Here is a 17,263-nt window from a genome sequence, read left to right on the forward strand (position 1 = left end):
GAGGACAGGGCCTAAATGTGTATTTCTGATTTTGTCTATATATCCTCAAAATTGGAAAGTGCTGTGGAATATACTGGCAATATATGAATAAATATTATTACTGTTAAAACTGCTGAATCTAGTGAGTTATACAATTTGTAAAGCTCCCATTGACTTTAAAGGGACTGTACCATCAGGCCTGGGCTGAAGCACTGGAGCGGGCTGACCCACCCCCAGTGAGAGGAAACCTCTGCCCTCTATGACACTGCTCCATTAGAATGAATTGAGCTGTATCATAGAGAAACGGGGGTGTCCTCCCATTAGGAGTGGGTCAGCCCGCTCCAGTGCTTTAGCCCAGGCCTGATGGTACAGTCCCTTTAAAGGCAACCTGTCACTGGGGACGCGGGCACAGAGCCCGCCGGACCCCCTGGTGCAGCCCCCGGATACTTACCCTTTCCGACAAGTCGCATTCCTGGAGCTCTTCTCAGCGGCGTGCGCGCACGGCTTCGAGCGCTGATATTTTCGTCCCGGGACCGACTCCAGGAACGGGACTCGTCGGAAAGGGTAAGTGTCCGGGGGCTGCACCGGGGGTCGGGCGGGCTCTGTGCCCACGTCCCCGGTGACAGGTTCCCTTTAATGGTGCAGCCCTGCTAGATTCACTGTTTTCCTGTGGATATGCCATAGATGCCCCATTCTGGGCAACGATCTACAGTATCCCCACACACACCCCCCGCCCCCCTTCAGTGCTCTATTGCTAGGTCTTGATTTCATGGAAATAACCAGACTCCTACAAAAGGATTGGGCTATGTTCACACAACGTCCTGAAAAGGAAAAAGACCTCCGTTATTGCATCATTTTAATATGCTTGACTAAAATGCATTGAAGTCTAGGGAATAAAGGATGTCTTTTTCACACATTGTATTGAATGACTGACGTCTTTTGAGGCGGACGTATTCAATACAATGTGTGAAAAAGACGTCCATTATTCCGAAGACTTCAATGCATTTTAGTCAAGCCAATTAAAATGATGCAATAACAGACGTCTTTTAAAACACCAAAAGAGGACGCTTTTTTCCTTTTTTGGACAGTGTGTGAACAAAGCCCTACTGCGTAAGGCAAGCCAAGCAATAAGTTGCATGCCAAAACTGGAAGCCCTGCTGTTTTATCTATGGTTGTCCGCCCTGCTCTCCACGATTTATTTTTTGTTTGTTTGTTTTTTTGCACTATGGAATTTATTCCTTTTTCATACCTCCTGAATTTCAGTTGTAATTGGTAATAGTGCAGTAAAGAAAAGGAACATTACCTGCAAAAAAAAACCTACACATTATAACTGAGGTAAAGTGTAGACAGTGTTTGAAATGTCTACCTGCCTGAAGGCCTAAAGCAATGTATGAAGGTTGCCCAGACAACAGATGAAAGGTCCAGATTAAGGAAACAGGTATTAACACAATAGTGCATTAGAAGCAAAGGTCACCAAAACCTTCAGGTTATCATTAGGGATATTATATGGAAAACGTGGCTGAATCCTCTACTAATGAAGAGCTACATTCCTCTTAATAAAACAAAACTCCGATGGATTAAAGCAAGGTGATTTGGTAAAATAAAAAACAAAAAAAAACTTGGGTACTTTTGTAGGAATAAATTAAAGCCTTGAAATTCACTGATCTTAATTTATATCCGATTATAGAGACACAAATGCTGCACCTTCTCTCAATGGCAGCAAATCTGAATAAACCCAACTCTATATGACTGTCTCATGAATACAATATTATGCAACTTACTACTAAATAATAATTTATGACATCCAGAATATAGTAAATTAGTAAATGCAATTTTATTGTTTACAAATGTTTAGACAAGTAGCATAAAATGCAGAATGTCACACTAGAAAAACAGCACCCTAGACTACACAGCATGAGATAGAACAACGGTATAATGTGTGGCACACGTTCAAAATGACTGTAACCATAAAGACTGGCATGCCTGTCTGTGAGAAGAAACCCACATTGTCATAAACTGTATCAACTGCCTGTAACATTTTATCAGAACATATATCCCAGAAAATCACATTTTTATGTCTTCTCGTGAAAGGCTGCATGAGCTTCAGGCCAAGAATGCAAAGAATTCTCAAAAGCTTTACAAATATTTCAATGAAGAAATAATATGCAAAGTAGCACTCTCAGATGACTTTTCAAGGAAGCTTTCCTTTCAAGTCAGTATTCACTCTAAGAGCCGTGCTAGATGGCCAATAGTAAACGAGTGCTGATCTGCTAGATCGGGGCTCATTTACTGAGCCTATTACACGGCTTGTTTTTTACACAGCACGGAGATCGTTAGCGATCCGCAGCCTCTGGTGAAACTTCAGAGCCGGTCTCTGAAGTTACAGGCCACTGAGCCAATCACTAGCTGTGGCGATCCTGCCCGGCCAGTGATTGGCTGAGCAGCCTGTTACTTCAGAGACTGGCTCTGAGGTTGTACTGGCAGCTGCAGGGAGTGGGGAGAAGCCAGGAAGAGACCCCGAGAGCATGGAGAGGCAATTATGAACTTTTTATTTATTTTTCATATTCATCAGCCATTGGCCGTACATCACTATTACACGTAGCAATATGTGGTTGGCGGTCGATGATTTTAGATCTTGACCAAACAACATGATCAGCTGATGATCACTGTCATGGACTAATCATGCTAGTTTTTTCATTTTATTTTAAATAAATCTGAGCGTTTGTTTTTCCTTTACAAGAAAATCATAAGGATATTGGCCAAAATTTACCACTGACCTTAAAGATAACCAATCAACCCAATTGTGCTGATATGGTTCTCTGGGGCACAGTATACAGCTCCTGAGCAGCCCACAGCATGTACCGATGGCGGCTGCAGCAGAAGCTTTGTACGGCAGAAGAAGACGTTTTATTATCTGGGTGTGCAGCAGGCAGAGGCAGGCAGGTAGTCATCTGGGCAGCTCCCCGCCCATGTCTAGTCACTGCTCTCTGCCTGTCAGTGCGCTCGCAGGGATGATTGACAGGGAGAGAGGCCTGTTACAAAATGTGTCACAAAAAATCACCTTAGAATCACTTTTAAAGCATCCCAGAGCTATAACCACCGAAAGTGAGGCAGGTCAGAACGGTCAGTTCTGGTCCGTGAAGTGTCACTGTCATCATAAAATGTCAGCGTTTTGATCAGTCCTGGTCTGAATGTTCATACCCATACCAACTGTGAGAATGAGCCGGGAGAGGATCATGCTCCCTGCTCTGTCAGTGAAATCAGTCAGGCTCCATGGACTTACATAGACTCAAACCAGCGTAACCCTGAAGGGGTTATTTAATTGTTAACAGGTTCTGGAAGTAGAATGGTAACAATACATTTCAACAATGTATAAGATAAAATTCCTTACCTTAAATGCCATTTGGATTGTATCCTCAGAATTGGCAGGATTGCAAAGGATTGCTATTCCAATAACATACTCTCTGAAGTCTATGGTACCATCTCTGTCCTATAACAAAAAAAAAGGAGAAGAAAATACACACAGCTTAATAAATTGAAAATTGTTACCATTATTTTCTATACATGACAGTCATGTTTGCCAGTTCAAAGGGTTAATCTAGTTCCAGCAAATGTTATTCTTTGTAGAATAAAAATAAAAATGAAAAAAAGTTCCTGTATCAAATCACAGTTTTCACAATCCCTATTGGCTGTCATTAAGTAAGAACATTTACTGTTTACTTCCAGTGGATATAAATTTGTGCAGGTCATACAATGGACACACAGGTGCAGGAATGACTAAAGTTACACTACAGATATCAGAGTTATAACAAATACCAGGCAAAAGGAACATCATAATCTCTATAGACTACACTCCCAGGCTCTAAAGCAGGGGTCGGGAACCTATGGCTCGCGAGTCAGATGTGGCCCTTTGGATGACTGCATCTGGCTCATAGACAAATCGAGTGAGCCAGGGGATTCACGGCGCCGCAATGACAGTAGCCACAGCCTACAGCAGACCTCTATGGCCTGGCCCGCACGACCCCACCCACACGCTTTGATTGGATGCATGCGCCATGGCTGGCCCCATGATTCTGCTCCGCCTCTCAAAGCAGGTAATTCACCTGTAGGGCAGTGTACTGTAAATTATTTTATACAACATCCGGAGGGAGGTTGCCTTACACACTTCACCAACATCGCTGTATGCACCAGCCTTCCCATAGCCAGTAGTGATTGCTCTGTATAGCACTGTACAGCAGCAATTGATCAGAGCAGGGATTGGGAACTGCAGGGCTTAGACAGTCCTGCAGTTTCTGACACAAATGTTGGTAGTAGCAGTTGGTAGTATTTATTTTACGGGCCATGATCAATAGTCCTAGTGACATGGTATACTACATACCCTGTCAAACAATGCAAACAGTTCTTTGAGTAGATCCGATACTGGTAGCTTAAGATGATTAGCAAATTCTTCAATGCCAATTCTTCCTCCTTTTGACAAGTCAGCAATAGACGCATACACTTCCAGCTGTTTCTGAAAATTATTCCACTTCAGGCTGAAATCAAAGAATTTAAAACAATGAAACAGTAATTAACAAGGGTAAATATATTGGGGGCACATTTATATAAACTGTCAAAATCTTGACATATGGGGCTTAAAAGAGTGCAAGTCTGTGTGCCATATTTATAACGAATCTAGCCACCAGTTTTTGCTAAATATTCTTTAGGATGCAATCACAATAGGCATAAAAAAACACCAAGAAAAACTCCAAGTATGATGCATGCCCTTTTTTTTAGCTTGAAAACTCTGCAGCTGAATGTTTGTGGAGAGTCAATAGAGAAATATGAAATGCAATACTCGCGTGGCGTTTTTGTGTTTGGCGTTTTTCCAGGGCATTTTACTATTTTTCTGGCCTTTGGCAGCTCTGCAAAATTGTAGTGATTTATTTTATTTTATTTTTTAAGAAAAAGAGGGGCTTTTCCTCCTATAGACTTCTATAGGTGGTAGAAACAACAAAAATGGCATGTGTATATCTATCTATCTTGTTAGGTGTTTTTTCCCCAATTCTTAAAAAGAAATCCTGTAATCACATGATGAAACAATTACATGACTCAGGGTAAATGCCAGATATTGCCAGAAATAAAAAAAATTAAAAACAACCCTATACTAATTTACACTAAAATGAGAAGACGCCAAAAAGAAAACTGCCACAAAAAAGCCTAAAAGCAGGAAAAACTGCATTTTTTTTTTGTCCCAAAAAACGCAGTGCACTATTTGTGTCAGAGGCAAGCCCCAGGCCAGTTTCAAACTAGCATAATATGGAAACATAGAGTCCTGGCCTGATCTTGTGTCTGCTGAGTAGTGAATTATCAGTGCTGAGTACTTTACGCATTATGGTTCAAAATTCCCAGGCGGGCGCCGTCCCCGTCAGCTCTGGTCTGTGTCTTTGGTTCTTCCGCACTTCCATGTTCTAGTGTAATGAATTGGAGAGAAAAGGCTACTGGTGCACATGGAAGCCATGTGATGTGTTCCAGCCAATGAAAAGGTTGCCTGTGCAGAAGTGCACCAGTAGCCTTTTCTCTCCCATTTATTACAGAGGAAGACACTGAAGAGGAGGAAAATCAAGCCAGCCCCCTGTTTGTGATAACAGTGACACAAATGGGCCGCCGGGAGAAGAGGATGTGGTCGACAGTTAATGAGTATAACTTTTTTCACTTCCAGGAGGGGGGTTGGAAATAGGCAGAATGGCTTCGGACAGCTGATTAACACACATTACAAGGTGGTATTGGGGGGGAGGGCTGCCGGAGTTGTCCTTTAATATATACAGAAAATTAGTTTCTAGGGGTTTTCATTCGTTTACCCTACAACAGCCACTCACAATACTGTCCCTGTTTCTTATCTAGTTATGTCAGAGGTAGCATCTAGTTATCTAAATAGACCATCAATTTTTTTTTGTTTCCTACATTTTAAGTAATTCAACTTTTGTGTAGAAACAAATAATGTCTCACTTTAACTTCCTGCTGATTTTTGTGAACTCTACAAGACCGGCCTCCATAGGTAAAGTCAGATCTCGAGCTGTTAACATTAGTCTGCAGTCTTCATAGGTATGATCAGTGACTGGAGTTCCAAGAGATCTGTAAGACATAAATTGTATATATATCGCAAAATGATTTTAGAATGGTGTACAGCATTGGAGTAGACAAAAGAGAGGGTGTCACAGAACCATTTTAAAAAAGTACTGGTATTAATAAAAACTTTGCATCCAAAAAATGCATCTTCATTGCAATACTTTAGATACAATGTCACGTTTTCCTTGGAGACTAAGCACTTTACTGCATTGCTCAAGGGGAACTGTATAAACCCTCCAACAGGACCTCCCTTGTGGTGGTTGTAAGCACCAATTTTCCCACGGCTGCTAGATCAATGATGATTAAGCTCTTTATAGAAATAAAAGCTGCTCCAAACTTTTTAAAGATATTATGAAACCAATTGTCAGGAATGTGCAGTAGTCTGGTGTGAACTGGGCCTGGTTTTTGCTTCTGTGTGACACACCCAATTACTTCTCAGCTTCCGGCAATGCAAGAGTTACCACGGAACTCTCCCAGCCTTGATTGCTGCAGCTGTGCAAGTCTGTTTGATGTTCTTCTCTGCCTGTCTAGAAACAGGAGGATCAGAGCGCCGATCCATTGGGGATCCGGACTGGGCTCTTGATCCTCGTAAAAAAAGCTGAGCCAGTCTCTCAGTGCTGGCTATTTAGGTTCATACCCTGATCCCAGCTCCCCCTGTCTATTCCTGAGATTCCCGTACCTAATCCCTCTGCTCGTTTTGACTTGTTATCTGACTTTGTATCACGTTGCCCGTTTGGTTTGGACTTTGGCTTGTCGACTTTCCTTTTCTGTTTGTTCATCTGTTTTATTCCATGTTTGCACCTATACTAGTGCAGGAACCGCCTTTGTGGTTGTCCATGGCCACCTAGGGCCGTTTGAGGCAAGTAGGTAGGGACAGCGGGTGGGCTTAGTATCAGGGCTCACTGTCGTGTCTTGTCCCTACCTCCCCCGCCTGACACCAATGTTTAGACTTGACCTAGTTTGAGCCTTAGGGCCCTATTACACGGGACGATTATCTTGTGAAAAATCGTTAAATTTTTCTGTGTAATTGCAGGCAACGAACGAAAAATCGTTCGTATGTCGTTGATCATTGATATAGATCTGAACCTGAAATTATCGTTAATCGTTCGCTAATTGCTCGCTGTAATTCCACGTTCGTTCACTCAAGTTCCGCATTTTTTTACTAATCGTTCAGTGTAATTGCACATTGTTCATTGTTTTTCTGGGATCAGAAGGAATAAACAATCATAGTAACGATCGCAATAACGATCATAGTAAGGATCATAACTAAAGATTATCGTTCTGTGCAATATGGTGAACGATTTCAGGTTAACGGTAAACAATCTCGTTTGCGATCGTTCAGTCGTTAATCGCTAAAAATCGCTTAGTGTAATAGGATCCTAAAGCGAATGTACCATCAGGTATAATCGCTTTCAGTGTTGCATATGAATAGAACAGTGTTGGCACGGGGAAGCCGGTGCCGTGGTTCTTTTTTTGAACCACAGCCTGTTTCCTATGCACGGCACCGGTCTATTACCGAGCAACAGTTGGGGCTAAAGCACTGGAGGTGGGCCGGCCCACCCCCAATGGGAGGAAACCTCCGCCCCTCTATGATGCGGCTTTATGGCAGAGTGGCCAGAAAGAAGCCTCTATTAAGTAAAAGACACATGAAAGCCCTCAAGTACAGAGACATTTTTAGATGAAAACTTAATCAAGAGTGCTCTGGACCTCAGACCAGGGGCGTTGCTAGGGTTCTAAAACATTCGGGGCCCGAGCCCTCTGAGTGCCGTCATAAGAGGTTAGCGAAGGAGCCCAGTGCACAAGCTAGTAACCCCAATGACCGCTATTGCCACCACTCATAATAACTGCAGCTAAGCAGACACAGGCAGTTCCTTCACAGCTCCCCCTGTGCACACAGCCTCTGGAAGGTCTGCCCTAACTTCTATCCTCTAGACCAGTGTTTCCCAACCTTCTCTACTTCAGGGAACTTTTACCAGATAAGATTCTACAAAATGCAAAAACCTTTATACTGACTACAAGATGGTGGGAAAGCTGGGTGACCATATCATGCTCAGTATAAGATGCTTGGAAAGCTGGGTAACCTCCATCATACTGATAACAGGATACTGGGAAAGCTGTGTGACCTCCACCATACTGATAGCAGGATACTAGGAAAGCTGGTTGACCTCCATCATACTGATAACAGGATACTGGGAAAGCTGGGTAACCTCCATCATACTGATAACAGGATACTGGGAAAGCTGGGTGACCTCCACCATACTGATAGCAGGATACTAGGAAAGCTGGTTGACCTCCATCATACTGATAACAGGATACTGGGAAAGCTGGGTGACCTCCAACATACTGATAACAGGATACTGGGAAAGCTGGGTGACCTCAGTTATACTATATACTGGATAGCTGGGTGATCTCAGTTATACAGTATATACTGGATAGCTGGGGGACCTCACTTATACAGTATATACTGGATAGCTGGGTGACCTCACTTATACAGTATATACTGGATAGCTGGGGGACCTCACTTATACAGTATATACTGGATAGCTGGGGGACCTCACTTATACAGTATATACTGGATAGCTGAGTGACCTCAGTTATACTATATACTGGATACCTGGGTGACCTCACTTATACAGTATATACTGCATAGCTGGGTGACCTCACTTATACAGTATATACTGGATAGCTGGGTGACCTCACTTATACAGTATATACTGGATAGCTGGGGGACCTCACTTATACAGTATATACTGCATAGCTGGGTGACCTCAGTTATACAGTATATACTGCATAGCTGGGTGACCTCACTTATACAGTATATACTGGATAGCTGGGTGACATCACTTATACAGTATATACTGGATAGCTGGGTGACCTCAGTTATACAGTATATACTGGATAGCTGGGAGACCTCAGTTATACAGTATATACTGGATAGCTGAGTGACCTCAGTTATACAGTATATACTGGATAGCTGGGTGACCTCACTTATACAGTATATACTGGATAGCTGGGTGACCTCAGTTATACAGTATATACTGCATAGCTGGGTGACCTCACTTATACAGTATATACTGGATAGCTGGGTGACCTCAGTTATACAGTATATACTGGATAGCTGAGTGACCTCAGTTATACAGTATATACTGGATAGCTGGGTGACCTCACTTATACAGTATATACTGCATAGCTGGGTGACCTCACTTATACAGTATATACTGGATAGCTGGGTGACCTCACTTATACAGTATATACTGGATAGCTGGGTGATAGCTGGGTGACATCACTTATACAGTATATACTGGATAGCTGGGGGACCTCACTTATACAGTATATACTGGATAGCTGGGGGACCTCACTTATACAGTATATACTGGATAGCTGGGTGACCTCAGTTATACAGTATATACTGGATAGCTGGGGGACCTCACTTATACAGTATATACTGGATAGCTGGGGGACCTCACTTATACAGTATATACTGGATAGCTGGGAGACCTCACTTATACAGTATATACTGGATAGCTGAGTGACCTCACTTATACAGTATATACTGCATAGCTGGGGGACCTCACTTATACAGTATATACTGCATAGCTGGGTGACCTCACTTATACAGTATATACTGCATAGCTGGGGGACCTCACTTATACAGTATATACTGCATAGCTGGGTGACCTCACTTATACAGTATACTGTGTGACAAGCCGATTCTGGGGGCGGGACTTGTCATCAGGGGGCGGGGCTTGTCTGATATCCCGGGGACCAGCCAGGGGGAAGTAAATCCTCGGTCAGTGGCCCCCCAGCATTTCAGCAACTCCCCCCCCCCTTAAACCCCAACCCCACTACCTGCATCTGTGGTGGTGCTCCCTGGCCTCCTCGCTCAAGTCCAGATTCGGCCACCTGTCGGCCAGATGCTTCAGCAGCCGCTGTACCTCCTCAGCTCCCCCACACACAGAGCCCGCAGTGCATGTACTGCAAGGTGACTGGAGCCCACAGGAAGCTGCTACAGTCTCTGCACCGCAGCACACAGCTTCCTCCTCCTTCCCGACCACCACCAGCCTCAGGCTGCTGCAGCATACAGGGGAGCTGAGGCACAGTGCACAGACATGTGCACCTTCAGACCCTTCACTGCCGCTCCCGCACTTCTCCCAGCACAGCTTCTGCATACCCCCTCAACCTGCGCTGTACTACACCACCTGGCCGCACACCCCGGTTACAATACTCACCAACTTGCAGTAACTGTCAGTGGCAGGAGAGAGGCTGGGCAGGAGCTTGCCGGGTGACTGTCGGGGGCAGAAGAGAGGCTGGACAGGAGCGTGGCGCCGCTGTGGACGGCCGCGGCACACGCATCCAATGATGCACAAGTGACGAGTGACCTCACTAAAGCTACGTCTCAGCGGTACCAGCGCGGCCAATCCGAGGTGCGGGTCAGGCCAGACGTCAGAGGTCACGGCTGCTGCTCGTGCTAATTCGGCGCTGGCGTCAAAAAAACTTTCGGGGCTAGGCATAATCATTCGGGGCTTAGGCCCCGAATGATTATGCCTAGCGACGCCACTGCCTCAGACTGCCCCAAAGGTACAACTTTTAACAATACACTGACCCTACGCCCACAGCCAAGAGAACAAAGGAGTGTTTTGGGGACAATTCTGTGAACTTCCTTGAGTGGGCCAGCCAGACTTGAACCCAATCACACATCCCTGGAGATCTGAAAATGGCTGTCCACTGACGGTCCCCATACAACCTGAGAAAACTTGAAAGGATGTACAGAAAATAATAGCAGGAAAACCATAGATTTAGGTGTAAAACCTGGCGGCATGATACCCAAGGAGACAGAAGACTGTAATCCCTGCCAAAGGAGATTTAACTAAGCACTGAGTAAAGGCTCTGAATACTTGTCAATGCAATATTTAAATCGTAACTGTCATTTTTTTTTTCTTGCAGAAATCAGTAGTATAAGCGATTTTAAGAAACTCTGTAATAGGTTTTATTAGCCAAAAAAGCCTCCTTCTGTACTCAAGAAGCAATCTCCCAACCTCCCCCCCTGACTTCTTATCTGTGCATTATCAGGCAAACACGTCTTCATTACAGAGGAGCCAGTAAAGACGGGCTCTACTCTCTCCATTCTATCCTTATGGAGGGGAGAGGGGCCGAGGGAGATGAGGGAGCAGGAAGAGGTGACATGAAGGTCAGCTGTTTGTAGACTCTCTGGGCACCTAAACCGCAGGATTCAGGGGTCAGAAAGGTCAGTGCTTATCTATGAACTTACTGAGAGAAGATTGCAGGGTGTTGTGCTGTGCAGGACTGCTCCGTGCTCAGTCACTCCTAACAGCCCCTCCCCTCTCCATAGCCACATAATGGACACAGAAATTCTGCTTCTTCTGCAGTGAAGGGGGAGGCTGGGAGATTGCTTTTTCAGTCCAGAAGGAAACTCTTTTAGCACATAAAACCTATTACATAGTTTCTTAAAATCGCTTGTACTATAGATATTTATTGTTTTCAGAAAAATGACTCTGAAATGACAGTTACACTTTAAGTTTTCACAAAATTAGCAAAGATTTCTAATATTCTGTTTTCCCAGGGGTGGGCTGGCCCATAGAGTAGGGTAGTGTTTGGTTCGGGGGCCAGGCCCACAGAGGACGAGAGACCCATTCCAGAATCTGGGACCTATGGTACCAAAAAGAACATATTTTAAATAATTCTAGTCAGTAAGCAATAAAAATATAGATACATACTGTGCCATGAAATTCCGAACATTGTTTGCATATAGAAAATAATCTTTCTTCTCATCCTCAGAAGGAACATAAACAGGCAGAAACTTAAAGGAAAGATAAAGTTGAATTAACAAACAGGAATAATTCTACTACAAAAGTTAGGGAAATGTATGGGAACTGTCTAAAGGGAAAAAACTGTCTCTAGCAACCAATCACAGCTCAGCTTTTTTTTTTTTATCATAGCAGTTTAAGAAATAAAAGCAGATTGGTGATTGGCTGCAATAGACAAAGACAAATAGACAAAGGCAGTTTTCTTTTTAGACAGTCTTTATATAAACCTGTCCTACTGTATTGAATAAAACTATTTAATAACAAATACCCTGTGCATACAAAATACTAGACATTTCTTACCTCTACTTCTACATTGGTACAGACTTGACACACAGTCATAAGTAGAAGTTTTGCCCTAAAAATCATGAAAGAATAAAACATAATTATTGTTAGTGTAAGAAGAAATTTTCCAGTTGGGACGACCATGTCCATATGTACATCATATAGGGTCCATACCTCCCACCCTTCCCAGGATCCCCCTTTGTGAGGCAGAGTTAAAAGCCACTCTGGCGTGTAAAACACTGCGTGCTTTCATCTACTGGTCAGCAATAGAAGTTCAGGTCAAACCAGTCAATTTACCAAGACATAATTTGCAAACAAAAATATGTTTTAAATATCCTATTCTTTAAGATCTGAACCTTCGGTACACTGTAGGCTACAACTTAGTATGCAACTTTTCGGACACCTTCTATTTATTTTCAGTCTGACACAGCGCTCTCTGCATCTCTGGCCAGAGATGGCAGAGAGCACTGTGTCAGACTGAAAATAAAACAACATTTCCTGCATGACATACACCAGCTAATAAGTATGGGAAGACTTGAGATTTTTTAATAGAAGCAAATTACAAATCTATATAACTTTCTGACAGCAGTTGATTTAAAAGAAAAATATTTTTGCTGGATAACCCCTTTAACACCACATATCACATATACATATTTAAGCAAATGCTCCCCCATTTGAGTCTTACTCTTACCATGTTAACAGTCATTTGTTCTTGCAGACGTGTCCTATATTAAGGTTTCATGTATATTATGTGCTAAGTAGTCCCACTGACCTGATCTCATACAGTGTAATGAGAACCATCTATATCACACTTGTCAAACTACAATTCCAATCATGCCTGGGTAGCCAAAGCTAAAGCTTTGGCTGCCCAGGCATGATGGGATTTGTAGTTTTGCAAGAGCTGGAGTTTAACACCCCTAATCTATAATAAGTATAATAAACCTCTATATATAGTACTATGTGCTGCGCAGCTGTATTGCCATGTCCAGACCTGCACAAGATGAATGGCCCTTGGACCCACCAAAGACTTTAAGACAAATTACTCTAAGGGTGGTATTACACGAAGCGATTTTTTTCAATTAACGATTAACGATAAACGATCTCCAACGATCGCAATAGCGGTTGCCTAATAATCGTTCGTTTTACTACACGGAAAGATTATCGGTTATATTGGAGCAACAAAATTCAAGAACACTCCCCTTTCAATTTGCGAATGAACAGGGAACGGCTAACGACATCTTATTCAAACGAACGATGTGCGAACGATGTGTAAAAGACAAACGATAAAAATAGATTCAAAACCTATTAAACGACCAACGACCAATCGTTCGTCGTTTAATCGTTGTCTACTATTACACTTAAAGATAATCGTTCAAATACGACCGATTGAACGATTATTCGAACGATAATCGCTTCGTGTAATACCACCCTAAGGGTGGTATTACACAAAGCGATTTTTTTCAATTAACGATTAACGATAAACGATCTCCAACGATCGCAATAGCGGTTGCCTAATAATCGTTCGTTTTACTACACGGAAAGATTATCGGTTATATTGGAGCAACAAAATTCAAGAACACTCCCCTTTCAATTTGCGAATGAACAGGGAACGGCTAACGACATCTTATTCAAACGAACGATGTGCGAACGATGTGTAAAAGACAAACGATAAAAATAGATTCAAAACCTATTAAACGACCAGCGACCAATCGTTCGTCGTTTAATCGTTGTCTACTATTACACTTAAAGATAATCGTTCAAATACGACCGATTGAACGATTATTCGAACGATAATCGCTTCGTGTAATACCACCCTAAAGCACCCTAAAGGCTAAGATCACAATGCAATGCACCTATGTAAGGGTGGTATTACACGAAGCGATTATCGTTCGAATAATCGTTCAATCGGTCGTATTTGAACGATTATCTTTAAGTGTAATAGTAGGCCACGATTAAACGACGAACGATTGGTCGTTGGTCGTTTAATAGGTTTTGGATCTATTTTTATCGTTTGTCTTTTACACATCGTTCGTTTGAATAAGATGTCGTTAGCCGTTCCCTGTTCATTCGCAAATTGAAAGGGGAGTGTTCTTGAATTTTGTTGCTCCAATATAACCGATAATCTTTCCGTGTAGTAAAACGAACGATTATTAGGCAACCGCTATTGCGATCGTTGGAGATCGTTTATCGTTAATCGTTAATTGAAAAAAATCGCTTCGTGTAATACCACCCTAAAGCACAACATGCGGACGATTGGCCACTAGGCACAATTGCTCTACCATCTAACAGAAGTATAGATTTAGAGGGTAAATAGGTAGAAGTTGTCCTTTGCTACTTTAAAGACACCATTACTTTGTTACATTGCACCGGGCCGTGACGCTTCAAGTTCCACCACTACTCCCTGAGACTTGTATTACTGGTTGAAAACCTATTATCTACAGTAGTTTAATACAGATCAGGTAAACAGAGCTTGGGAACTCTGAAAAGGGGTTCTTTATTAGAAATCTGTCATACCTGCATAAGGGAAAACAGATAGGGATTTAAAGCTGGAAAGCAGCCACAACCCCAAAGGAGTGGTGAGAAATGAAGCACAGTTCAGATCTTCCCTAGTAATGACTAATACCATATAATTACGATGACATCATCAATAAAGAATTGGGTGAAGCATCAATCCTTGTCAGTTGCTGATATACTGAGAAGCTTTGATATATGTTTCCTTTGTATACTTTGATTTTTCTCTTACAAATGTTTTTAATAAAAAGATGTGTGGTAACTGAAAACAGCAACAAAGAACTTACAACAAGCAGTTGTCACGTCATGTTACTGCACTACAGTGTAGAAAAATAGAAGATTGTCGGCAGAAGAAGACCACTGGGTCCATCTAGTCTCCCTTTTAGTATTTCCCTTCTTATTATCTTAGGATAGATATATGGTTGTCCCAGGCAGATTTACATTCAGTAAGGCTATGTTCACACAACGTAAGTTTCGCGATAATCACAGCCATTGTTACAATGGCCGTGATTTCTGCTGTACTTACGTTGTGCTCCAGGCTGAGGGAATCCCAGACAGAGTGTATACACATGGTATACACTCTGTTAGGGATCCCTAGCGGTGCCGCGAGAAACTTAAATGTCAGTTTTCTGCGGACGCTATTCAATGAATATTGTGTAAAACTTTTTTTTTTGTTTTTGTTTTTCATTCACAAATCCTACTTGAATTCATATAGACCTATACTGTACATTACAGAGATCAGCATCTATCTCCTTTTACAATTTGAAACTTACACAGTGTATCCCTGCCATGTCCAGGTAACTGTATCCTATGGGGAAAAAAAAAAAATTTGAACATAGTTTAATGCATAATAATTATCCAGAATTAAAGATCATTATAGATCATCAGCAGTTTAAAGCAAATCTGTAAATTTTCAACATCATTATGACACATGACAAAAACAAATAACATGACAAAACAAGTCTGCTTAGGCTGGGTTCACACTATGTTTTTGCAATCTGTTTTTTACAAAAAAAACGGATGAAAAACAGATGCATTTGTGTGCATCCATTTTGATCCGTTTTTTCCATTGACTTCCATTATTTAAAAAAAAAAAGGACCAAATGCTAAATACTGACCGAAATACTGCTGTGTGAAAGCAGCCTAAGGCTATATTCCCACGGGGTAAGAAACCGGCCGTTCTGTGACCTGGCTGGATCACAGAACGGACGGTCTCTGAAAAGATCATCCCGGCCAGTACTGCAGTACCGGCCAGATGATCTTTCAAGCCGCAGAGTTCTGATGCTGGTGCATCCTTGCGCGCCCGCATCAGAACACTCCACTGCACGCTATGGAGCGAACGGCCGGATCCGCTCCCTTGACAGTGTGCACTGACAGGGTTTCTGCACCCGCTATTCAATGAATAGTGGCCGCAGAAAATTGACATGTCAGTTGTTTGCGGCACCGCGACAGATTCCGGCCAGAGCGTATACTATGTGTATATGCTCTGGCCTGGATCCCATAGAGGAATAGGCAACTTATCTTTTCGCAAAAAGTACGGCTGTTGCCAATTTCAACAACGGCCGTACTTTTATGAAAAGATACTTTGTGTGAACATAGCCTAAGGCAGTACCGGCATCTTTAAGGATAGGGGAGGTGCTCCACATTTTGAATAACTCATTCTAACTTATTGTACAGAAGTCTGCATACTACTGCTGAAGCCCAGACTAATACTATTTTACATTTATATTATAAATTGGTTCATAAAATGGATTATATGTCTCAGTTTAATGAGATAATCTTCATGAACATAGCCTTTCAGTTAAAGCCCTTCCCTTCTTACCAGACGGTTGGGGTACCGAAGAATAATGGGCTGAACAGGCACCAGGGGTAGAAATGCACCTTAAAATAGAAATGTTATGTGAAAAAAAGGGAAATTTGCAACATGTCTTTACATAACCTTATGGCACTAACATGGTAATGATTGTCCTCTCCAAGGTTGTTTCACAGAGTAGCAAGAATATTGTATAATTATTAATCTGCATAGTTTATTGTAACATGGATATGGTGTATGTGCCTAATACTATACTATGCACTGAAGGAAAGGGAAGTATGTAGTATTTCTGAACATTTACAAACATTTACAAGGGGAGGGGAATAAATTCTAAAAGTACTGCCATGTTACCCTTAATCCGAACTTTTCCATAAGGAAATAGCTGATAAATAAACATGCTGCTGGAGCTGAGGGAAACATTACAAACATTTGTTCTGCTTCACTGCCACTGCAGGTCTCCAGGTCTCTTGGGGTCTTCTGCTATCCACTTCTTTATAGCTTCCGCTCTGCCGTGCAGAGAGGGAATGACCGCTTGGCATAGACAGCGTAGAGATACATGCTTTTTATGTTTGTTGCATCCCCAGCAGCATGTTTATTAGTTATGACTAGAGATGATCGAACATCGGGATTTCTCAAGTTCGTTCGAACTCGAACCATCGGCTTCCCATTCACCCCGATCATCCCTAGTTATGACTGGACAACCCCTTTAAATTATAAAAAGTAAATCACACATTGTCAGATTAATAGG

General features: G+C 42.4%; 1 protein-coding gene across 2 annotated transcripts in view; it reads right to left on the reverse strand.

Annotated features, from left to right (window-relative positions):
* LPCAT2 (lysophosphatidylcholine acyltransferase 2) overlaps positions 1 to 17,263 on the reverse strand; it is a 46,425-nt gene that overhangs the window by 11,386 nt on the left and 17,776 nt on the right. For both annotated transcript variants that reach the window (XM_069968458.1, XM_069968459.1), the window contains 7 exons: positions 16,525 to 16,583; positions 15,476 to 15,510; positions 12,210 to 12,264; positions 11,820 to 11,902; positions 5,965 to 6,090; positions 4,358 to 4,511; positions 3,371 to 3,469 (listed from right to left, as the gene is read on the reverse strand). In XM_069968458.1, the coding sequence (XP_069824559.1) occupies positions 3,371 to 3,469; positions 4,358 to 4,511; positions 5,965 to 6,090; positions 11,820 to 11,902; positions 12,210 to 12,264; positions 15,476 to 15,510; positions 16,525 to 16,583 (611 nt within the window). The remainder of the gene's footprint in view (positions 1 to 3,370; positions 3,470 to 4,357; positions 4,512 to 5,964; positions 6,091 to 11,819; positions 11,903 to 12,209; positions 12,265 to 15,475; positions 15,511 to 16,524; positions 16,584 to 17,263) is intronic.

This window comes from Dendropsophus ebraccatus, chromosome 4 (genome assembly GCF_027789765.1).
Source record: "Dendropsophus ebraccatus isolate aDenEbr1 chromosome 4, aDenEbr1.pat, whole genome shotgun sequence".
Classification (NCBI taxonomy): Eukaryota; Metazoa; Chordata; class Amphibia; order Anura; family Hylidae; genus Dendropsophus; species Dendropsophus ebraccatus.